General features: G+C 40.6%; 1 protein-coding gene across 1 annotated transcript in view; it reads left to right on the top strand.

The window, feature by feature from the left end:
* Positions 1–18,758, top strand: part of coro2bb (coronin, actin binding protein, 2Bb) — a 52,895-nt gene extending 34,137 nt beyond the window's left edge. Inside the window, exons 3-12 of the mRNA XM_014123980.3 lie at positions 6,207–6,323; positions 7,705–7,854; positions 9,247–9,411; positions 14,100–14,216; positions 14,382–14,486; positions 14,817–14,913; positions 15,475–15,587; positions 16,525–16,615; positions 16,820–16,953; positions 17,207–18,758. Coding sequence (XP_013979455.1) covers positions 6,207–6,323; positions 7,705–7,854; positions 9,247–9,411; positions 14,100–14,216; positions 14,382–14,486; positions 14,817–14,913; positions 15,475–15,587; positions 16,525–16,615; positions 16,820–16,953; positions 17,207–17,338 — 1,221 coding nt within the window. The 3' untranslated portion in view covers positions 17,339–18,758. The remainder of the gene's footprint in view (positions 1–6,206; positions 6,324–7,704; positions 7,855–9,246; positions 9,412–14,099; positions 14,217–14,381; positions 14,487–14,816; positions 14,914–15,474; positions 15,588–16,524; positions 16,616–16,819; positions 16,954–17,206) is intronic.
* The last annotated feature ends 6,052 nt before the right edge of the window (positions 18,759–24,810 follow it).

Below are 24,810 nucleotides of genomic sequence, written 5' to 3'. Positions count from 1 at the left end.
AACTGATGACCTGGAATAAAAATAAATGTTTAAGCACAGGCCCTTGTCTCCTATAGTTCATATTGCTTTATGAAAATGTTTGTTCTATCAAGACACGAAGAGCGTGCATGACAAGGACAGCTGGAGCGCACCTGATTGGTAGGGCTAAGCATGAATAGTCATTGAAAATTGTGAAAAACATCTACTACATTCACATTCAAGTGAAATGAGAAAATCATGGTTAATATAGCTGTTATGTGATCTATTTTATTCCGATTAATTTTGTAAAGTCAAAATATTGTGGTTGTGCAACATTGCGATGTTGATGCTTGGTTCATTTTCATAAACTCGGAACCTATAGCATGAACTATTCAAATCAACACAAATATGACATTATGTCTGACAGTACGTTTGTTGAAAGTAATGAGCATTAAAAACCAGTAACATGAAGATAAAACAGATATTGTGCACATCTCGCCAGGTGTTAATTCTGTCCCAAGGCTGCGCTACTCCCGCCCCGCCTGCAGGTACAAAAGTAACATTGCGGTACTTCTGTTTTCTGTCTATTTAATTTCAACTCATTTATCTTAGAAATGAAATTACAGTTGCTAATAGTAGAGGACATGTATAAATTGTTTGTCATAAAATATGGTGTCTTTAGCTCTATCCATCTCTGAGTAATTAGGGGAAAAACAAAGGGTTTTCCCCTAGTTTATAAATAGCCGGGTTGGGCTGATGAGACAAGACAGTGGATTGAGCAGTGATATGAAACAGTAAATAGGCATTTCAACATCATAGCCTTAGCCGGTGATAATTTGTGGATTATAAACTGGGTGGTTCGAGCCCTGAATGCTGATTGGCTGACAGCTGTGGTATATCAGACCGTGTACCACGGGTATGACAAAATATATTTTGAATGCCTTATTATGTTGGTAACCACTTTATAATAGCAATAAGGCACCTCGGGGGTTTGTGGTTTATGGCCAATATACCATGGCTAAGGGCTGTATCCAGGCACTCCACGTTCCAGGCACTCCGTGTTGTGTTGATCATTCTGTAGTGGTCCCTGGAGCGTACGTTCAAACCGGTGTGATTAGAACGCTTATTTAGAACGTCCAGTTTAGAATGACGCAACAATCAGCATTTGAGCTGGCCACGCTGTTTTTTTCACAGATACATTTTGCACAACACAATCCTTACAAATTTATGTCCAGAATGTGACCAGTTTATTTTTGGATGCAATGCTCAGACATTCACAGAAGTAGCTACAGCATAACACAATCATCCAAACCGTCAAATGTAGGCTACATTTGTCCTAGCGCTAACTGAGGAAAGATTGACGTAGCATGGTCATATTTTTATAACTCTCGGCTGACAGAAAGTACAATATGAATTAGCTAATAGCAATTACCGTTTATAATTAATCACATCACAGGTGAGCTCACCATTGATCAATATAACTGAGTAAAACACTTTCTAGAAATCAAAAGTAATGGGGGAAGTTTGTGCTTGCCGCCATGTTTGTTTTTTTCGCATCAACCAAAGATAATAAGAGGAGACAAGATGAGTTGGGTCTGTTTATAGTATGCATGTTGAAGGGGGTGTGTCGTCCACAATCATTCACTTCCATTCATTCACTTCTGGAAGTTTACCCGAAAGATGAGTGAACCATTCCTTCATCTCATTATAACACCTTTGGTCTGACAAACGTTGTATTTTTTATTTTGTTTTTTGTTTTTTTACCTTTATTTAACTGGGCATGTTTATGTGACACCCAGAATGCATTATATAATGTCAACAGACATGGCACCACACATAGCTGACAAATAGCTTAGCATTAGCTCATTATAATCAGTACAACCTTCAAAAAAGTATTTTACAAACATCATAGGTCCATTATAATCTATGCAATAATCGGAATGCAGTCCAAATGTGAGAGTTTTGATTCCAACAGCCGTGTCTTTCTGAGACGCAGAGTAGGTGAATGGATGATCTCCGCATGTTGGGTTCCCACCGTGAAGCATAGTGGAGGAGGTGTGATGTTGTGTGGGTGCTTTGCTGGTGACAGTCAGTGATTTATTTAGAATGAAATGCACACTTAACCAGCATGGCTACCACAGCATTCTGCAGAAATACGCCATCCCATCTGGTTTGAGCTTAGTGGGACAATCATTTGTTTTTCAACAGGACAATGACCCAACACACCTCCAGGCTGTGTAAGGGCTATTTGACCAAGAAGGAGAGTGATGGAGTGCTGCATCAGATGACCTGGCCCCCACAATCGCCCGACCTCAACCCAATTGAGATGGTTTGGGATGAATTGGACCGCAGAGTGAAGGAAAAGCAGCCAACAACTGCTCAGCATATGTGGGAACTCTTTCAAGACTATTGGAAAACCATTCCAGGACTATTGGAAAAGCATTCCAGGTGAAGCTGGTTGAGCGAATACCAAGAGTGTGCAAAGCTGTCATCAAGGCAAAGGGTGGCTACTTTGAAGAATCTAAAATATATTTTGATTTGTTTGACACTTTTTTGTGTTATTTCATAGTTTTGATGTTTTAACTATTATTCTACAATGTAGGAAATAGTAAAAAAATAAAGAAAAACCCTTGACTGAGTAGGTGTGTCCAAACTTTTGACTGGTACTGTATAGGAAGTAGCGGCAAGAGAACCATTGAAGATACATATGATGCAAAGCAAGTAACAACAAGAGAATCGTTGAAGATGCACATGGGTCATAAGGGAGATTACCAAGTGTGTTTGGGAATAGTACTAAGTGAATGTTCATGTGAAATTTGTGTTATTGTGAGATATGACATATTAAGCTGATTGAAAATTGGATAATAAATGGATCGAAATTAGTACTATTAAGATTGACATTTTGATTGAAAAGTGGATATTAAACTAATTGAAATTTGGATAACAACATTGAAATATGGATAATAAGCTGATTTAAAATTGGATAAATTAGAGATTGAAATGTAGCTATAAATTACTGAGTGAATTAGAGCTGTCAGAGGACTAGATCAAGTTATTTTGTATCTGTAACGTTATCTAGGGTTCTGTCCACCACCACCCATTTGATCTACAGGTAGACAATAACATGTCTCAGAAATCTCATTAGTCTCGATTAGTAATGAGGATAACATGATAACATGTCTCATTAGAGGATAACATGATTACACATCTCATTAGTAGCGAGGATAACATGTCTCTGAGGGTAACCTGACTTTAGATTACATAAGGATAACATGACTCATAGGTGGAGTTTGATGGTATAATGTCATCATGTATGTGGAGATATGAAAGGAGAAAGTACTATTCCTGAATATTCTATTAAATAGAACACTAGAGTGAATATTCAAAACCCTGTATAAATAGAACACTGGTGTAGGGGAGGAATTTGTGATGTAACACAAAAATGTATAATGGGTTACTAGAGATCTGATGAAGTAACAATAGAAAACATTATAATAATATACATCTGGTCCCTTTATTGATCATTTGGTAAAGATAAGGTTAAAACATTGTACAGGACTTGACTTACCCCTAACCAATAAAGCTATAAACGCTGATGAGATTTCCTCCACCCTGGTAATACATTTTGAAGTAAACCCCATACCCTGTTAAATAGAACCAATGATTTTCTGTTAATTAAACTTAAGGCTACAATGTATTGTACTCCCGATAGTTGATATCCCAAATTATGTCGTTCTATTCATGAGTAGGCAAAATGGAAAATGCATCTGTTTCCCTGTATAAGCTGTCTCAGGTGTCAGACTTATTATGGACCGAGCGCCCCATCTACAGGGGACTGACAGACAGTGCCAACCCAGTTAATACATATTGATCCCTCCAAAGCATTACATATTAATCTTAAAATAATAGACTTTTAATAAATATTGAAGCAGAAATTGAATATCCAACAGAGGCCCTCACACCGGCCTTCTAATATGGAGAAAGTTAGCATGCTTGTCTTGTAATAAACCTTGCAATAGGGGGAAAGCAGAACGTTGTTTACCCTATGATTTTTACCACACACACGCCAGCACCCACACACAACCCACCTGTTAATGAATATTTGTTAGTCGTTAAAACTCTGATTTATTGTGTGGGGTCTTTTAATTTTTGTTTTAGTGGGTTTTTCACAGGTTAGAAAGGATGCAACTTAAAAGTACAAAAACGAAATTTTCTGAAGTATTTTTTGTCAGAGTTTTGGTTGCCCACATGTAAATTATTTTGATAAGAAATGTACTGAAAAACCCAATGTAAACCTAATACACAAAATGTTTGAAATATCTTTAATGTCTGAGGTACAAGAAACAAACCCTCACTTAATAGGGCTGACTGACCTGAGGCCTGATCACCCTCACTGGAAAGACTAGAGACATTGGGTGAGATTTAAATGGGCTATGTAAACACTAATAATTACATTATAATTAATCAATAGTCCTATGTGTGTTCGGACCACGAGAAGGACATTATTTTAAGATTGACTTTGAGTGTACCTGTGTAAGAATTTCCATGACAGCAAGTTAGAACATGTTAATGAAGCATTCTTCACATCTGCAGCCATTAAATTATCAACAACCTTGCTAAAGCCTAGGATGAAAAGACCTTCAGCTACCCAAATGTCTTGGCTAACTAGCTAATAGACTAGATCACTTTTTAAAGCTCACTTGATTGTTCTTAGCTACCTGTCCTGCAAATTTACCTCGGCTCAGCTTCCTGTGGCTTCGCAATTTCCTCATTTCTGACAAGAACAATATTCCCTTGGATAGTTATTTCATAGGACAAAACTCCCCTAAAGTATTCTATAATAATCTATAGATAAGATTGAGACCGATGAAAAGGACCTGCAAAATCTGACGGCTTCCTCCATCTCATCTATTGCTCACAGTGCGCACACGGTCCTTTTTGGCTCCAAATTAAAGTGCTTAGTTATTTCTAACACTGGCACTACATATAAATTATTTGCCATTGAATGTTTCAATAGTTGGCTTTGCTATGTCTGTTGTCACTGGTGTGAGGTGTGCATAAACTTTTCAATTCTCATGTTAGTGATGCCAGTTTGTTAGGACTGAAAACAATGCTTCAAAAAATAATCACTAGCCTACATACAACATTTTTTTAACTTAGATGTGTAAGTGGTAAAAAGCGATATTTATTAGAGGAAATAATGTGCTCAGAAACCAATATGTTAAGCATAAAGGATTGGGGAAGGGGGGGGGGGTTGATTGAAGAAACAATTATTAATTGTTGGCCATGATGAGGTTAGCCTACAGCTTTAAAATCCTGCTCTTAATAGCCAACTAGTAGAAGTGATAGTGAACAAGGGTTCCTCAGCTTAAGCCACAGGCTCCTCTGCTACTGTCTAGGTCATATGGCTTGTATAGGCCCACTTATTATAGGATCAACCCATATTAGTCACTTCAACATCTTGGACTTGTAAACAGCCATGCTATAGGGTGTGACTGGTACAGAGTTAGCTTGAATCCTTTTTTTCAGTCATGTGACCCTCCTGTCTTACAATGTTCTCTTTCTATCCTAACTGTTGTATCAGACACTTTTAGACAAAGACTGACAATGACACTGATACAATGGGTCCTATTAAGCAATGATAGCACTGTGGCCTGTGAGGCATGTTTGAATTACAAATTAGGCTACTTTCTTTTGCACTTCCAACTGGATTTCCTTCTAACCCCATTTTGGAAATCATATACTTAACTTGTGTGGTTTCTGTCAAAATAGTCACATTGCTCACTTTCCTTATACACATCAAAAGGCATCTACTCAAAATCAAAAGGCATCTATTTTGTTATAATTGACCCAGCTTTTGACCCTAAGATCCAGTACCTCAGAGATGCTGAGGGAAGCAGATGATGTGAAAGGCTTCATGCAGTGCAACGTATGGCACAGTACAGTGGCACCACTCAGTGGGCATTAGGGGTAACCACTGGTTGTCAATATTGGTGTCAACCCTGTTGATGCATTTCATGTTATGTATTGGTGGGAGACAGTTATGTGTCATTTTTCTTTGTAGACAATATTCTGATGAATACAAATATCCTGAGGTATCTTACTCATTGAGTTCAACAAGGCTTTGAGTATGGGATTTAATTTTGATCAGCATGTTTAGATTATATAAAGGGATGATAATGCTTTTATGCTATTTACAGGTTCTGTTTTGTGTTGTCTCTGTCTCTCTCCTCCATGTGCTCCTCCAGGCTGGGCGAATCGACCCTCACCAACCTAAAGTGTGCGGCCACCAGGGAGGCGTGCTGGACATCAAATGGAACCCCTTCATCGACAACATCATAGCCTCCTGCTCAGAGGACTGCTCTGTGAGTAACAACAATCATTGGTGTGTGTGTGCGCATGTGTGTGTATGTCTGTGTGTGTGTATTTGGGAGCACGCAAGCATGTCTCTGTGTGCGTGTGTGCACACATGTCTGTGTGTGTGCTTCCATGTGTGTGCATGCAGGTATCCCTGTGCATAGGGAAAAGTCTTTATACCCTTTGACTTATTCCACATTTTGTTTTATTCAAAATGGATTAAATAAAACAAATCTACACATAATACCCCATAATGACAAAGTGAAAACTTGGCAAATTTATTGAAAATAATATACAGAAATATTGTCTTTAACATAACTATTCACAACCCTGAGTCAATACATGTTAGAATCAGCTTTGGCAGTGATTACAGCTGTGAGTCTTTCTGGGTAAGTCTCTAAGAACTTTCCACACCTGGATTGTACAATATTTTCACATGTATTATTTTTGTAATTCTTCAAGCAATTTTTTTTGCAGTTTTACTTTAGTGCCTTATAGGATGCATGTTTTTCTGTACAGGCGTCCTTCTTTTCACTCTGTTATTTAGGTTAGTATTGTGGAGTAACTACAATGTTGTTGATCCATCCTCAGTTTTCTCCTATCACAGGCATTCAATTCTGTAACTGTTTTAAAGTCACCATCGGCCTCATGTTGAAATCCCTGAGCGGTTTCCTTCCTCTCCGACAACTGAGTTTGGAAGGACGCCTGTATCTTTGTAATGATTGGGTATTTTTATACACCATCCAAAGTGTAATTAACAACTACACCATGCTCAAATGGGTATGTAATGTCTTCTTTTTTGCAAGGCATTAGCATAACTCCCTTGTGGTTGAATCTGTGTTTGAAATTCACTGCTCGACAGAGGGACCTTACAGATAATTGTATGTGTGGGGTACAGATATGAGGTAGTCATTCAAAAATCATGTTAAACACTATTATTGCACACAGAGTCCATGCAACTTAGGTGACTTGTTAAGCACATTTTTACTCCTTAACTCATTAGGCTTGCCATAACATAGAGGTTGAATACTTATTTACTCCAGACATTTAAGCTTTTTATTTTAAATTACTATAACTAGTAAAAATGTCTAAAAACATAATTCCACGTTGACATTATGGTGTATTGTGTGTAGGCAAGTGACACAAAATCTGAATTTAAACCATTTTAAATTCAGGCTGTAACACAACAAAATGTGGAATACTTTCAGATAGCACTGTACTATATATATTATATACAGTACAGTTAAATTAGATCTTTAGAAAGAGGAGAGGTCTTATTTAACTGTTTTTTAAAGCTAAACTTCCTTTTTGCCTGAGTAACCTCTGGTGGCAGAGCATTCCACGATGACATGCCGATGTCTATGACCATTATCTATATGTGGCCTATAGGTGCGGATATGGGAGATTCCAGAGGGAGGGCTGAGGCGGAACATGTCCGAGGCGGTGCTGGAGTTGTATGGACACAGCCGACGAGTGGGTCTCATAGAGTGGCACCCCACCTGCAGTGGCATCCTCTTCAGCGCTGGCTACGACTTTAAGGTATCAGTAAATCATTGCTGTAGTGTTCTTTACCATCCTTTCCTCTCTTTAATTAATTATATCACTCCCCTTACCCATCTTTCTCTCTCACTTTGTTCACTCTTTAATCTCTCTCTCTCTCTCTCTCTCTCACTCTAAACACTACATGACCAAAAGTATGTGGACACCTGCTTGTCAAACATATCATTCCAAAATCATGGAGTTCGTCCCCCCTTTGCTGCTATAACAGACTCCACTCTTCTGGGAAGGCTTTCCACTAGATGTTGGAACATTGCTGCGGGGGCTTGCTTTCATTCAGCCACAAGAGCATTATTGAGGTCGGGCACTGTTGGGCGATTAGGCCTGGCTCGCAGTCGGTGTTCCCAAAGGTGTTCGATGGGATTAAGGTCAAAGGTGTTTGATGGGATTAAGGTCACAACTCTGTGCAGGCTAGTCAAGTTCTTCCACACCGATCTCGACAAACCATTTCTTTATGGACCTCGCTTTGTGCACGGGGGCATTGCCATGCTGAAACAGGAAAGGTCCTGCCCCAAACTGTTGCAACAAAGTTGAAAGCACAGAATGTCATTGTATGCTATAGCGTTAAGATTTCCCTTCACTGGAACAAAGGGGCCTAGCTCGAACCATGAAAGACAGCCCCAGAAAATTATTCCTCCTCCACCAAACTTTACAGTTGGCACTATGCATTCGGGAAGGTAGCATTCTCCTGGCATCCACCAAGCATGATTCATCACTCCAGAGTCCAATGGCGGCATGCTTTACTCCACCAGCCGACGCCTGGCATTGCGCATGGTGATCTTAGACTTGTGTACGGCTGCTCGGCCATGGAAACCCATTTCATGAAGCTCACGACAAACAGTTATTGTGCTGACGTTGCTTCCAGAGGCAGTTTGGAACTCGGTAAAGAATGTTGCAACCGAGGACAGAAGATTTTTACACGCTTCAGCACCTGGTGGTCTGAGCTTATGTGGCCTACCACTTTGCAGTTGAGACGTTGTTGTTCCTAGACGTTTCCACTTCACAATAACAGCGCTTACAGTTGACGAGGGCAGCTCTAGCAGGGCAGAAATTTGACAAACTGACTTGTAAAGGTGGCATCCTAAAGTCACTGAGCTCTTCAGTAAGGCCATTTTACTGCCAATGCTTGTCTATGTCAATTGCATGGCTGTGTGCTCAGTTTTCTCCACCTGTCAGGAACGGTTGTGGCTGAAATAGATCTATTCACTCATTTGAAGGGGTGTCCACATACTTTTGTGTATATAATGTATATATATATATATATCTCTATTCCTATAAATTCACTTTCCCTTCTCTCTCTTCTATCACCTCACCTCCTCAGACTTTTGTCTCTCCTACATTAACTTTCACTCTTTATGTCCCTCCATTTGTCAGATCCTGATCTGGAACATGGAGGTGGGAAGCCCAGTGAAGATGATCGACTGTCACTCAGACGTGGTGCTCTGCATGTCCTTCAACACCGACGGCAGCCTGCTGGCCACCAGCTGCAAGGACAAACACCTGCGTGTGATCGAGCCTCGCTCGGGCAAGGTCCTGCAGGTGGGTCACTCACCCATGTAGACAGAGAGACACCAGCTATATTCGTTTTTTTACAATCGCGAGGACCCATTTGTCATTACTTAGGAAACTTTTTCAAAACTCTTCACACACATCTCCTAACCAACTTTCAACTTGGCACAGCAGTTCATTTCACATCCAAAATGCAATAAAACTATCAAAACACTTCATACGTCTCAAATCAACTCATTCTTCCATAACACTAGCAAAGGTTGTCACCCAACAAGCACACTTTGTCACTCATAAAACAATGACCTAAAAAACACTAACAACAGGTAGCATTACACAATATTTTATTTTGTAAAATGTCTTTACAAAACAAGAATGACCTCCCTACTGTTTAGAATTCACTGCAGTATATGTTACAGGAATGAATCAGACATGATGCAATATGCTTCAATATGTTTTATGTCATTTTTTGGCATGGAATGATTCCAAAATACAAGAATTTGTATATACACCAATACAGATAGAGTAGCAATGCTAGTCAACCCTGTCTTCTGCATTTGGCCACAGGTTCTCATCCACATCACATCTTATGTCGTCTTGGGCAATATACATAGGAAATAATCTTTTGGCATTAATGGTCCATCCCTGGCAATCTTCTGCAGATATGTCCAAGCATCCAGCATTCATTGCGTCCAGGATGAACATTTGATCATGTGGATGGTGGTCCATGAGGAAAATAATTCCTCTATGGGGTTGAGGAATGGAGAGTAAGGTGGGAGGAAAAGTGACACCATCCTGGGATGGGCTGCTAACCACTGACTGCACGGGAGTGGTGAAATGCCACATTGTCCCATACAATTACAAATGTTGGCAGATTCCGCCTCACTGCAACCCTTTAATCACCTGGCACAACCCTTCCATAGAGGTCATCCAGGAATGAAATGAGATGCTCGGTGTTGTATGGCCCAATTAGCAATTTGTGTAACAGCAATCCATCAGAGTATATTGCTGTACACATTGTGACGTTGGCACCCCTCTGGCCCGGGACATCCACTGTGGCTCTTTTCCCAATCACATTCCTTCCTCGCCACCGTTGAAACCAGCCTCATCCACAAAGATGAATATGTGAGTTGTTGGCCTGGCATCAATCTCCATGACTCTCTAAAATAAATCCACAAGACAACATAAGAGTTAGGCTATAGCGTATTGGTTCCTGAGTTGCTTGACTCGTTCCCGCTTCTTCTCAAAGGGGACAGTGTACAACTGCTTCATCCTTATTTGATGAATTTTCAGGACTCTATAAATAGTTGTTATGCTTACATTGTGAATATTTCCAAATGTAATGTTGTCTGCCAACACTCTGTTCCAAATCTCTGAGTTTTATGCCATTATTTCTGATGACCATATCAACGATTGCAGTTTCCTACACAGCAGTGAAAATCCTACCTCTCCCGCCTGTGGGAGGTAACCGTTGGGTCCTAAGCAGGAATACAAAAACAATTACACACAAGTGGGTTTGGAGGCTTTGCTCAATTTACTTCTGTAATGTGCAGTTCAGTCAGATGTCCTTGCAGAATGCACACCTTATCTGTTGTTTGGCTGGAAATTTCTCACAATAGATGCCACTGTTGAGCGTTGCAGATTTGGCTGCACTCTCAGACCAGCCTCTCTCATTGATAGACCATGATTTATTACATGATCAATTATAGTAGCCCTAATCTCATCTGAGACTACAGCTCTTGATCTTACTCTCAGTCTTCTTCCACCACGCATACGTACTCCTCTCCCTCTCCTAGCCCCTCTTCTTCCTCTGTCAGCCACTTCTCGATCTCTGTCTGGGTCCATGTTTAGATTGCAGTACAGCATTATTCCTAAAATGTCCCCTTTTGTATAGATGGTAATGAAATTGAAAGACTAACACCTGGGCAGGTGTTCAGCTACAATGGGAATCAGCTGTGATTGGTGTAATTGTTTTGATAGTATTTCATTTTTTAGATTTGGAATATATTTCAATAGGGTATTACTGTAGAAATGTAGCAAATTGCTGTCTTATTACAGTTTGTGTTATGGCAGGTTTTGAACTTCAGTTTAACAGTTTTGAAAAGAGTATGTAAACGTGCAAATTGGTACATAGAGTTTTGGTGGTGGTTGTGTCTGAGGGAGAAAGTAATTCATGAAATTTGATAGATGTAGTCATTGAAAACAGACAAAGCAATGAAAAATGATCCACAGTTTAGCCCACATAGACTGCTGTTGTGCTCACTGTGTGAAGAGTTTTGAAATAGTGACCTACCGTAAGTATTGAGAAATGGGTCCTTGCGATTGTAAAAAACTGTAAAGGCCATGTTTCACTTTAAAACAATTAAAAACAATAATCAATAGTGGTATATGTATCAATCGGATATGTCAATTATTTTTCAATACGGCATTGTAAATTGGAGCTTATATACTGCTGGGCTACACACGCACCACAAAAACATGATATAGAATATTGACCAGGCTTTACATGAATGCTGAGCCACATTGATTATCTGTTTACACCACTGCGAGCAGCGATACCAACAATTCTATCTAAATTACATAACATTAGCTACATATTACATGACACACTAGTGGTCAAAAGTTTTAGAATATCTACTCATTCAAGGGTTTTTCTTTATTTTTACTATTTTCTACATTGTAGAATAATAGTGAAGACATCAACTATGAAATAACACATATGGAATCATGTAGTAAACAAAACAGTGTTAAACTGGGATTCTTCAAATAGCCACCCTTTGCCTTGATGACAGCTTTGCACACTCTTGGCATTCGCTCAACCAGCTTCACCTCAAATGCTTTTCCAACAGTCTTGAAGGAGTTCCCACATATGCTGAGCACTTGTTGGCTGCTTTTCCTTCAATCTGTGGTCTGACTCATCCCAAACCTACTCAATTTGGTTGGAGGTCGGGGAATTGTGGAGGCCAGGTCATCTGATGCAGCACTCCATCACTCTCCTTCTTGGTCAAATAGCCCTTACACAGCCTGGTAGTGTGTTGCGTCATTATCCTGTTGAAAAACAAATGATAGTCCACTAAGCCCCAACTAGATGGGATGGCATATCACTGCAGAATGCTGTGGTAGTGTCACATGTGCTCCCTCTCCGGCCTCTAGGTCACCAGGCTGCTCGTTATGGCGCACACCTGTCACCATCATTATGCGCACCTGCGCATCGTCAGACTCACCTGGACTCCATCACTTCCCTGATTACCTTCCCTATATTTGTCACTCCCTTTGGTTCCTTCCCCAGGTGTCATTGTTTCTGTTTCAGTTTCATGCCTGTGTGCTGTTAGTGTTTCTTGTTTTGGATGATGTTTATTTTTTTTAAACACTCACTTCCTGAACTTGCTTCCTGACTCTCAGCGCATAGCACTACATTTAACCATGCTGGTTAAGTGTACCTTGAATTCTAAATAAATCACAGTGCCACCAGCAAAGCAACCCCACACCATAACACCTCCTCCTCCATGCTTTACAGTGAGAAATACACATGCAGAGATCATACGTTCACCCGCACCGTGTCTCACAAAGACACGGCGGTTGGAACCACAAATCTCCAATTTGGACTCCAGACCAAAGGACACATTTCCACCGGTCTAATGTGCATTGCTCATGTTTCTTGGCCCAAGCAAGTCTCTTCTTCTTATTGGTGTCCTTCAGTAGGGATTTCTTTGCAGCAATTTGACCATGAAGGCCTGATTCACACAGTCTCCTCTGAGCAGTGTTGAGATGTGTCTGTGAAGCATTTATTTGGGTTGCAATTTCTGAGGCTGTTAACACTAATGAACTTATCCTCTGCAGCAGAGGTAACTCTGGGTCATCCATTCCTGTGGCGTTCCTCATGAGTCTGTTTCGTCATAGCGCTTGAAGGTTTTTGCAACTGCACTTGAAGAAACTTTTAAAGTTCTCGACATTTTCCATATTGACTGACCTTCATATCTTAAAGTAATGATGGACTGTCATTTCTATTTGCTTATTTGGCTGTTCTTGCCATAATATGGACTTGGTCTTTTACCAAATAGGGATATCTTCTGTATACCTCCCCACCTTGTCACAACACAACTGATTGGCTCAAACACGTTAAGGAAGGAAATTCCACAAATTAACTTTTAACAAGGCACACCAGTTAATTGAGTGTGCAAAGCTGTCATCAAGGCAGAGGGTGGCTACTTTGAAGAATCTCGAATGTAAAATATATTTTGATTTGTTTAACACTTTTTTGGTTACTACATGATTCCATATGTGTTATTTAATATTTTTGATGTCTTCACCATTATTCTACAATGTAGAAAATAGCAAAAAATAAAGAAAAACACTTGAATGAGTAGGTGTTCTAAAACTTTTGACCAGTAGTGTATATATGTTTATTTGTATTTATTTTCTCATTTGTTTTGTGTTGTCATCTACAAGGGTTGTATGTTCTATTTTTATTAGCCCATTTAACTTGCAACATGGCTTTTAAAGCCAGAGTGACCTGTTCACACACCTGTGTTGTCTCCATATACAGCACCATTTGTGGGGTACCTAGACACAAACATACACACACACTACACACCTCACACACACAAATGCTTTGGCATTAGGATTACCTCTGTAGACGTAGCTACTGTATTGTTTCATGCTGTGTTGTAACACAACCAGTTTGAATAATTTTCCAGAGCTATTGCCATATATCTGAACAGGAAGCTGACTGTAAGAGCCACAGGGTGAACAGAGTGGTGTTTCTGGGTAACATGAAGCGCCTGGTGACCACCGGAGTCTCTCGATGGAACACTAGACAAGTGGCACTGTGGGATCAGGTGAGCTCATTGGTGATATATCAGTGTCTATGTTAGAGAGAGAGAGAGAGAGAGAGAGAGAGACAGACACACAGAGAGAGAGAGAGAGAGAGAGAGAGAGAGAGAGAGAGAGAGAGAGAGAGAGTGTGTGTGTAGAGCAGTGTCTCACTAAGGTTCTTTCTCCAGGAGGACCTGTCCATGCCCATCATAGAAGAGGAGATTGATGGGCTGTCTGGGCTGCTCTTCCCTTTCTATGATGCTGACACACACATGCTCTACCTGGCAGGCAAGGTAAGACACGTCATACCAAGGCCACTTGACCTTAGCTTTCAACTATCACGTGAGGTGATGTGTATGAATTTAATTTGTACGTTTTAATGCGAATTTCTCTCTTGAATTTAATTGGGATTTAATTTCACTTTTTGAATTGACTGACTTGAAATGGAACCCCTATGTGGGGTGTGCGCTTCCTCATTTGCTTATAATTGTGAAAATGCATTTTGTGTGGTGTGTATGTGAAATATATGTATGCGCGTGTGTGAAAGAGAGTGTGTTACCATGGGAACCTCAACATTACTGCTATCTGCTGTGTGATCTCAGGTATCTGTGTCTGGTTCACAGGGAGATGGTAACATCAGATACTATGAGGTGGGCACAGAGAAGCCCTACCTGCAGTACCTAATGGAGTTCAGGTCCCCGGCTCCACAGAAAGGCCTGGGTAAGTCACTCACATCAATCGATGAATACTAAGTAGCCTTACAAATCGCAATGCCATCCTTCCAGGTCTCGTTCATCAGTGAGGAAGCCTGTAAATTGAGGTTAATCAATGAGTGAAAATCATACTTTTCGAACTCTTGGAACAACATTTCAGATACATGACAGGGTACAAGGTTGAGTTTTTTTCTATTAGTGCCGAATCATAAAACTTGAGATCTGCGCTCAGAACTCTGATGTTAGTGCAAAATTCCAATTGACATCAATGCATGATTTTAGAGGATGTGATCTCAAATTCAGCCCTCAGTGAACCCACAGCACAATCAGGAATCCTAACAAGAGGGACATTCGCAGCACTCAGAACATTGCACATAGACCAGACTCGTCTCTCATCTCCAACTGATATAGAGAATTGTGACTGTTCCAGACATTCCGTTTCTATCTATGCTGTCTGAACATTGCTCTTGACAGTAGAAGCCCCTAGATTGGCATGGTATGTAAGGTGTCCATTTTAACTCCAAGACTCACCTCAACCCCCTTTCCCTCTCTTTGTCCACCCTCACAGGAGTGATGCCAAAACATGGGCTGGACGTGGCGGCCTGCGAGGTGTTCCGCTTCTACAAGCTGGTGACTCTGAGGGGCCTCATCGAGCCCATCTCCATGATAGTCCCACGAAGGGTGAATGGAGTGCAGTGTTGGGGAAGCTACTCTGAAGCTACCAATCACTTCACAATGGAAGAACTTTAGCTACTCTAGCCTTAGGAAAAATATAGTTTACTTAACTGAAGGTTACTTTTAAATAGTAGTTCACTACATCCAAACTACTTAGTGATAAATGATCATATTTCAATCTGAAATGCCATAGATTACAAATTGCAAGAACAGATCACTCTGGAATCATGTGTAATTTAGCCTACTAAAAATGGAAACATTTTCAAGTGATAATTAGGCAGGTCTGATGAAAAAAAAAAAAAAGGAATTTCTTGCGTACTTTTTCTTTTCTAGCAGTTAGCTACATCGCTACATGGCAAAATGTAATTAACTACCGTGTGTGTGTGTGTGTGTGTGTGTGTGTGTGTGTGTGTGTGTGTGTGTGTGTGTGTGTGTGTGTGTGTGTGTGTGTGTGTGTGTGTGTGTGTGTGTGTGTGTGTGTGTGTGTGTGTGTGTGTGTGTGTGAGTGAGAGTGAGAGAGAGAGAGAGAGAGAACAAATGTGCTTCATTGGTCAAGGAGGCCTCTAGCCACTGGGACCTGGGTTCAAATCCTAAGAGTCCACAAAGAGTAATATTACAGAAACTGTGTTAGGGCACTCAACACTAAATGCGCCAGCTAAGCAAAATCAAGTGATATCAAATGTTGTCCTTCCTGGACAAAGGGAGTTGTCTGAGTAGCTGAGATACTGTATGATATTGGCCACTAATGCTACATTAGTGTGGAATATTACCCAGGACAGGAGCTAGCTGAAATGTATTCCTCTCACCATATGGGTTATGCTTGGCTTGTCACCCTTATCATACTGCCTAGGTGCTTTCTAGACTAGCACAAGGCAATGCGGCAGCATTCATTTTCTGCTTTGGGTGCTATAGGAATGATTAATACTGTCTTGTGGTTTTGCAGTCCGAGACATACCAAGAGGACATCTACCCTATGACAGCAGGCACAGAACCAGCCCTCACTGCAGATGAGTGGCTGAGTGGGATGGACAGAGGTGAGTAGTGCTATACTGCAAAATGGCATACACATGTAACTAATGCTTTTATGAATACTGATACAAACATACAATTATGCAAAACTGGTGAGCATCATCCGTGTGTGTGTGTGTGTGTGTGTGTGTGTGTGTGTGTGTGTGTGTGTGTGTGTGTGTGTGTGTGTGTGTGTGTGTGTGTGTGTGTGTGTGTGTGTGTGTGTGTAGAGCCAGTGTTGATGTCCCTAAAGGCTGGATACAAGCGGCCCTGCCAGAAGGCCTTCAAGGCCCCTGTGAGGGAGAGGAAGACCATGGTGATGAATGGCCTGCTGGAGAGTATTCCACCCAAGACAGAGAACGAGGTGAAACCAATTGATGTGTTGTTGTGTATATGACAGCGGTATGTCCCTACTCACTCTCAGAAACATTACCATGTCTTGAACAACATAGAATACATAGCACACTGCACAACCACAGGCACTGTCTTGCCAATGCATCTGCACTATGCCTTTACCCTGACCTTCACTGTGTGTGTGTGTGTGTGTGTGTGTGTGTGTGTGTGTGTGTGTGTGTGTGTGTGTGTGTGTGTGTGTGTGTGTCATTCCTCTCTCCCAGCTCATGCGGATGTTCTTCAGGCAGCATGATGAGCTAAAGAGGTTGAGAGAGGAGCTGGTGCAGAAAGACGTTAGACTCCAACAGCTGGAGCTGGAGCTCAACAACCTGCGGAACAACGGCAACAAACTGTGACCTTTGACCTGGCTGACCCCTGACCTCCCCACTCTGACCTCCTGCACACTCAGGGAGAGAGACCAATGGTGGCCAACTCCCTTCCCTTCTTCCCGAAGTGTGCACCCGGGTGGAAACTCCCTCTGTCTAGTCCATGCGGGGTCCAGTGAGTGAGCTAGTGCTCACTTCTGGGAGAAGGGTAAGGAATCGGAAGGCAACCTCTGTCACACTGTGTCCCTCACCCTGAGAGCGGGTCACCAAGCCCTGAACACTAACAAAAATATACCCAGCACCACCCTACCTGGCTGCACCTCTTCATCCCTTCTCCACGTTCCAAAGACCTTCACCCCCTTCAGCAACAGAACCTTAGTATATCCCTATTCAGCTAAAGCACCAAAACCAACTGAGGTAGATAGCTCTGCTTAGAATTTACTCAAGCTGACAGAATCAGTTATGTGGGGAGTGAAGCCATTGTTTCCCTTTAACTTCAAGCAGGCTCTGTCCTCGTGAAATGTCATGTCTTGCGACTTGAAGGCCCTTGAGTATGAGGACTTGTGAGGACTGTAGTTGCATAGGAGGGGTATTGCAGGTGTATCGCTGGGTTGAGCATGTGTAGTCTGTAGTCTCTCCAGTGGTCCTATCTGAGGATGGGGAAAGCGATGGGGCAATAGAGTGGTAACCAGGCCTATTCAAACAGATGGCTTGTCTAGTGCTATTCATCCCATACATTATTTATCCTATTATTTATGACGAATCTGCGATAGATCTTCATATTTTCACTTTATAGTTACATATTGCCATTAAATGAATATTCAGAATTTTTTTAAATACACGAGCGCCATGTTAGATGAATGGCAAAAACAGACTTTAAAGCCATATTGGGGGACAAATCTTTGCTGACTTGGTAGCAGGTTGACCACAACATGAACATGACTGAGGCATTCCCAATGTTGAAGGGACCACTGAGGGATGTGTATATGCACCTCGACCACTGAGGGACCATGTCCTCAGAGATGTCTGTATAAAGTCGTTAGAGATGCTAGTAATTCATGTTAGCCACACGTAGCTACTGTATGAACAGTCTGTGGTCATGTGTGACTACAGATCAGAGGTAACTAGCAACTGCAAACACGTATTATTTGACTGTATAATACAGTATGCCTGTAACCGCAACGATACTGGTATATTTATATTGTAGTACATGAAGATAGAATGATAGGAGAGAGTATTTATTGCAAGTTAAACAAATAATGTGATGCATAGAGAGAAAAGTGACAGGGTAAGTGTATTAGGGATATAGACATAGGCAGCAGTGGGGATTAGTAAGGTACCCAAGGTAAATGTATGACTGCTAGAGGATGTTATTTCTTAATGACTGTAACATAATATCATATTATGTCTTCCTGAAGTTGCCCCTCTCCCTAAATAAATTCATTGACACCATAAAAATAGTGTTCAGTAAGTGACATTTGTGGTTGAATCTGTGTACAGCTTAGTGGTATGCATCAGCACAGTTCTGATAAGCAAAAATGCTGTAGAGAAACAAAAATTATATAAATCAAATCAAATGTATTTATATAGCCCTTCTTACATCAGCTGATATCACAAAGTGCTGTACAGAAACCCAGCCTAAAACCCCAAACAGCAAGCAATGCAGGTGTAGAAGCACCTGCAGGTGTAGAAGCACAAACAGTCTGTTCTAGAGAAGCCCTGTAATTCTATATTCTGAAGTATCCACATATTTTGTTACAACACAAAGGTACACCATGAAAACAAGGTCAAAGGAACCACGCCTCTACATGAAGTAGAGCACCACTACATGAAGTAGGGCACCAGTCCACTAGGTGGTGCCCTTTCCCCAACTGCAGTACTCTTCAATTACCAGTAGTTTAAAAAAGGGGTGGTGATATATAAATACCCAATAGCAGCTGTTCCACCTCATCCACTTGGCTCAAAGGTTTTTGTCTACTTCTGAAGTGATTATTATGACAGCATCTATGGAACCTATTCCATTAATGGACATACTGTAGTCTGCATGTATTCCTGACAAGGACATTTTTATAGATAGCATTGAACAATCAGTTCTATACACTATGTATACAAAGGTATGTGGACACCCCTTTGAAATTAGTGGATTCGGCTATTTCAGTCACACCTGTTGCTGACAGGTGTATAAAATCGAGCACCATCTCCATAGATTGCATGGCTGTGTGGCCTTACTGAAGAGCTCAGTGACCTTCAACGTATCACCGTCAAAGGATGCCACCTTTCCAACAAGTAAGTTCGTCAAATTTCTGCCCTGCTAGAGCTGCCCTGGTCAGCTGTAAGTGCTGTTATTGCGAAGTGGAAACATCTAGGAGCAACAACAGTGGGAGGACACACAAACTCACATAACGAGAGCTGAAGCACATCGTGCGTAATAAACGTCTGTCCTCGGTTACAACACTCACAACCAAGTTCAAAACTGCCTCTGGAAGCAGCATCAGCACAAGAACTGTTCATTGGAAGCTTCATGAAATGGGTTTCCATGGCCGAGCAGCCACACACAAGTCTAATATCACCATGCGCAATACCAAGCATCGGTTGGAGTGGTATAAAGCTCGCCATTGGACTCTGCATCAGTGGAAAACATGTTCTCTGGAGTAATGTATCACACGTCACCATCTGGCAGTCCGACAGACCAATCTGGGTTGGAGGGTGCCAGGAGAACATTACCTGCCTGAATGCATAGTGCCAACTGTAAAGTTTGGTGGAGGAGGAACAATGGTCTGGGGCTGTTTTTCATGGTTCGGTTTCAGCCCCTTAGTTCCAGTGAAGGGAAATCTTAACGCTACAGCCAGTGGCAACCTGTCATTCAGGGCAGGTGGGGCAGAGCTCGACTTGTTTTGTTAAATATACATACAGTACCAGTCAAAAGTTCGGACACACTTGCTCAAGGGTTTTTCTTTTTTTTTCTTTTCTCTTTTTTCTACATTATAGAATAATAGTGAAGACGTCAAAACTATTAAATAACACATATGGAACCATATAGTAACCAAAAAAGTGTTTGACAAATCAAAGTATATTTTAGATTTTAGATTCTTCAAAGTAGCCAACCTTTGCCTTGATGACAGCTTTGCACACTCTTGGCATTCTCTTAACCAGCTTCATGAGGTAGTCACCTGGAATGCATTTCAATTATCAGGTGTGACTTGTTAAAAGTTTATTTGTGGAATTTCTTTCCTTAACGCGTTTGAGCCAAATGAACAGCTCAAATAAGCAAAGAGAAATGACAGTTTATCATTACTTTAAGACGTGAAGGTCAGTCAATCTGGAATATTACAAGAACTTTAAAAGTTATTCAAGTGCAGTCGCTACAACCATCAAGCACTATGATGAAACTGGCTCTCAAGAGGACAGCCACAGAAAAGGATGACCCAGAGTTACCTCTGCTGCAGAGGATAAGTTAATTAGAGTTAACTGCACATCAGATTGCAGCCCAGCCTGTGTGAATTAGGCAATCATGGTTGAATTGCTGCAAAGAAACCACTACTGAAAGACACCAATAAGAAGAAGATACTTTCTTGGGACAAGAAACACAAGCAATGGACATTAGACAGGTGGAAATCTGTCCTTTGGTCTGATGAGTCCAAATTTGATATTTTTGGTTCCAACCGCTGTCTTTGTGAGTCGTAGAGTAGGTGAACGGATGATCTCTGCATGTGTGGTTCCAACCATGAAGCATGGGGGAGGAGGTGTGATGGTGTGGGGGTGCTTTGCTGGTGACACTGTCTGTGATTTATTTTGAATTCAAGGCACACTTAACCAGCATGGCTACCACAGAATTCTGAAGTGATACGCCATCCAGTCTGGTTTGTGCTTAGTGGGACTATAATTTGTTTTCAATGGGACAATCACCCAAAACACACCTCCAGGCTGTGTAAGGGCTATTTGACCAAGGAGAGTGATGGAGTGCTGCATCAGATGACCTGGCCTCCACAATCAACTGACCTCAACCCAATTGAGATGTTTTGGGATGAGTTGGACTGCAGATGGAAGGAGAAGCAGCCAACAAGTACTCAGCATATGTGGGAAATTCTTCAAGACTATTGGGAAAGCATTCCTCATGAAGCTGGTTGAGTGAATGCCAAGAGTGTGCAACCCTGTCATCAAGGCAAAGGGTGGCTACTTTGAAGAAAGTCAAATATAAAATATATTTAGATTTTAACACTTTTTTGGTTATGAAATGATTCCATATGTTTTATTCAATTACCAGTAGTTTAAAAAAGGGGTGGTGATATAAATACCCAGTGACGCCTCTTGCACTGAGATGCAGGGCCTTTTGTCTGACTTGTTGAGGGAGTGGTCAAAACGGCAGTTGTTTGGAAAAAGTTGGGTAAAAATGTGTTAACGCAGTTATTAAAACAGCTGTATCGTTACATCCGTAGAATATATTTATGTTTCGCGAACAGATTTGAATAGTAGAGAAGTAGACAAATATATCATACCCTCTGTTGTTGGGGAAGTGGTAAAAATGTCAGGTGTTTATAAAAAGTTACAAAAAATGTTGAAGCGGTTACTAAGGCAGCTGTAACTTTTTATCGGAATTCTTCAAACCTCAGATTTGAATAGCAGAGAAGTAGACAAAGATTTCATACGCTTCAACTTTCTATCTTAGTTGTGGCAAAGTGGTCAAGGTAGCTGATTTGTGTCAAAAGTTGTATTGTTGCATTTACAGTGAACTGAATATTGGAAGTGATGATGTCACTATGGGGCCTTTCAGAATCTTGAGGAAATGTCATGAAAATGAATGAACAGATATCAAAAAGTTGTATTCAAGCACACTATTCCAGACCGATCTTCATGTTTTAAAGTTTGAATTACTTTTCTAGCTTAAACGGTGTAGGAGGAGTAGCATTCCAAATAATAAGAAGAAAAAGAAGTATGACAAATATTTAGAATGGGACGTTTTCTTCGCAAGTCCCATTAATAACTAAATCAGAAATAATTCCTACAATATCTAAAGTGTGGCTAGTAATAAAGCCACACTAGTAGTAAGTAATTGAAGTATGACCAATAACAGTAGTATGTTTCTTCACAATCACACTAAGTACAGTGTGTAAGACTTGTATGCATGTTGATACCGAGATATGAGGGCGACCCACTGCTATTACACAACATTATATCTAAGCATTGATGCCAGTACTGAAAGCTGCTCAGCGGGGAGTGGGCTGTCAGACACAGCTGCTGGGTATCAGGGCTCACTGCTGCCTGTTCTGTCCCCTCCACCATCACTAGAATAAGCCAGGCTGCCAACCAGGGAGTTTGGGTTTGGATGACTGAAGAAAAATATCAATGCTGGAGAAAGGTGCATCTTGAAAGCATTGACCAGCTCAGAAAATTGGACATAGTATTGACGCAGAAGCCTATCTGTGTTGTAGGTAAGCACAACTTCTTATGCAAAGATTGCATGATTATGACTGGTGAAGGTATAAGACAGGTAATACTATGCTTTCCCGTCAATACAGGCTTATACGATTTTAAGCAGTGTTTTTAGAACTATGTCGATTTAGTCTAACACTCCAGTGATTAACATCTGATTTAGTTCAGAATGTTGTTATTTTTTTTTATTATTGCCAAAAGGAACTGGAGAGATAATAGGCCTTGCCTATAAAAACTTTTGCGTTACAGTGAACATTTTTAAGATGATCATCAAAATATATGATGGCATGTATTATCCAATCTTATAACAGTTGCTGTATATCTTCCGGCCAAATAAATACTGTATACAAAGTCCCTCCTCCTTTCCATCAGGTTCATTCCATTTGATTTCAATAACTTTTAGACCACACCACTTTTGATTTCCACAAAACTTTCTAAACATATTTGCATTTGTTAGAAGTGGTCAGAAAGTTACTTTTTGGACCTGATAGATGTGCTCAAAGTTGGCCCATTTTGCATACCCCCACCTTACCATGAGACATCCATGTCATCATCACTGGAAAATATAAACGGTTGAGTTTTATATAATTTAAAAGCATACAAAGAATGTGTGTCAAAAAATGTTTTTATAAAAATGTGGACATTTTTTACCTTTAATGTCAATGATCTAAAAATAAAAGTAAACTAAAAGTAAACTCCTATAAAAAAAAAAAAGTGCGCATATGTTGTAGCTTAGGACCTATTTTACATAATATGAGGTGCTTGTGTTGTGCCCTCCTTCGGTTGAGACATAGCATACTCTTGACACAGGGTGGTTGGCATTTCAATCATAGAAATATATTCATAGAATGGACATATCCCGTCAGACCACTGCAATTTAGCTGATACGTCATTGAAATTGAAATTTAATAGACATTTTGACTTCTAAATACTACCACAAAGAAGGCCTCCGGTCAACCCACCGTTGAATGTCAACTTAAATTGGAAGTCTATTCTATTATCTATATTTCTATGATTTCATGGAAGATTACAGTATAATTTCAAACTGATATTCCCATTCAAGTCAACATTTTCAAATGTGTGGATCTCCAACCATCTTTGTGCTACCTTATTAAATTAGAAATGTCAAATGTATTGACATTTTTGTACATTTATCAGCTAAAACACCCACCCTGTATTCAAGAGCATGCTGTGTCTCAACCGATGGTGGGCACAATACAAACACCTTAGATTATGTCAAATTGGGTCTCGGTGTCACTCTGCTACTGTGGAATTGCACTCACACATACCTGTCTTTCAACATACTATGTATCAGATGTCAGGACACTCTAGGCCTCAACTCGTGACAATCCAACCTTGAAATCCTGAACATTAGCAAAGCTTATTATTATAACTAACCGCCAAAGGTTTCCCCATTCATCTGTGACATTACTCTCTGTAGGAAACATGACAATGTAACAGATGTCTCACCATTCTCATTGTTCAATTGAAAGTTGTATCAGCTTCATATCCACCAACGTCTGTAATGATGCATGTTTACGTAATTCAGAATGACTATACAATCTTGATACTCAGAAGCATAATTTGCTCTTTAGCCACCATGCTTTTAGCCATTGGGGCTATCCAATTTTTCTTAGCCTCTGGTGCTATTAGCCTTTGCATTTTCACATAACTATCTGTACTCCAAAAAGCTCTGTATTAAAACTTTTACTTCGACCAGATCCTGGGAGTCAAGTCTAGTTTTTACCTTTACAAAGTCAACTTGCTACTGCAAATTACCGTCTACAGTGTGTTGTAAAGAAGTGGGATTCATTCAACTCCACAATAGAGGTAAGTGGTTTACTTATGATCAGGATGCAAGTCTTTAATTAGACATCCACCTGGCAACCTCAGTCACACTGTATTCTTTCTATAGTTGTCTTCATCCTCCCCGAGCCAGTGACGCAATTGCAAACCTTTGTCATCTCTGTGCAAGCATTGTTTTGGGGTTCAAGTCTAAATCTTTATTTCCCGCTTCTATGTAGCATACTAGATGTCAAAGTCTTATTTTAGATCTGTAAATCGTAATTCTA

This window comes from Salmo salar, chromosome 10 (genome assembly GCF_965601325.2).
Source record: "Salmo salar chromosome 10, fSalSal1, whole genome shotgun sequence".
Taxonomy (NCBI): Eukaryota; Metazoa; Chordata; class Actinopteri; order Salmoniformes; family Salmonidae; genus Salmo; species Salmo salar.
The sequence above is the reverse complement of the archived record's forward strand: the minus strand, read 5'-3'. Positions and strand labels throughout refer to the sequence as shown.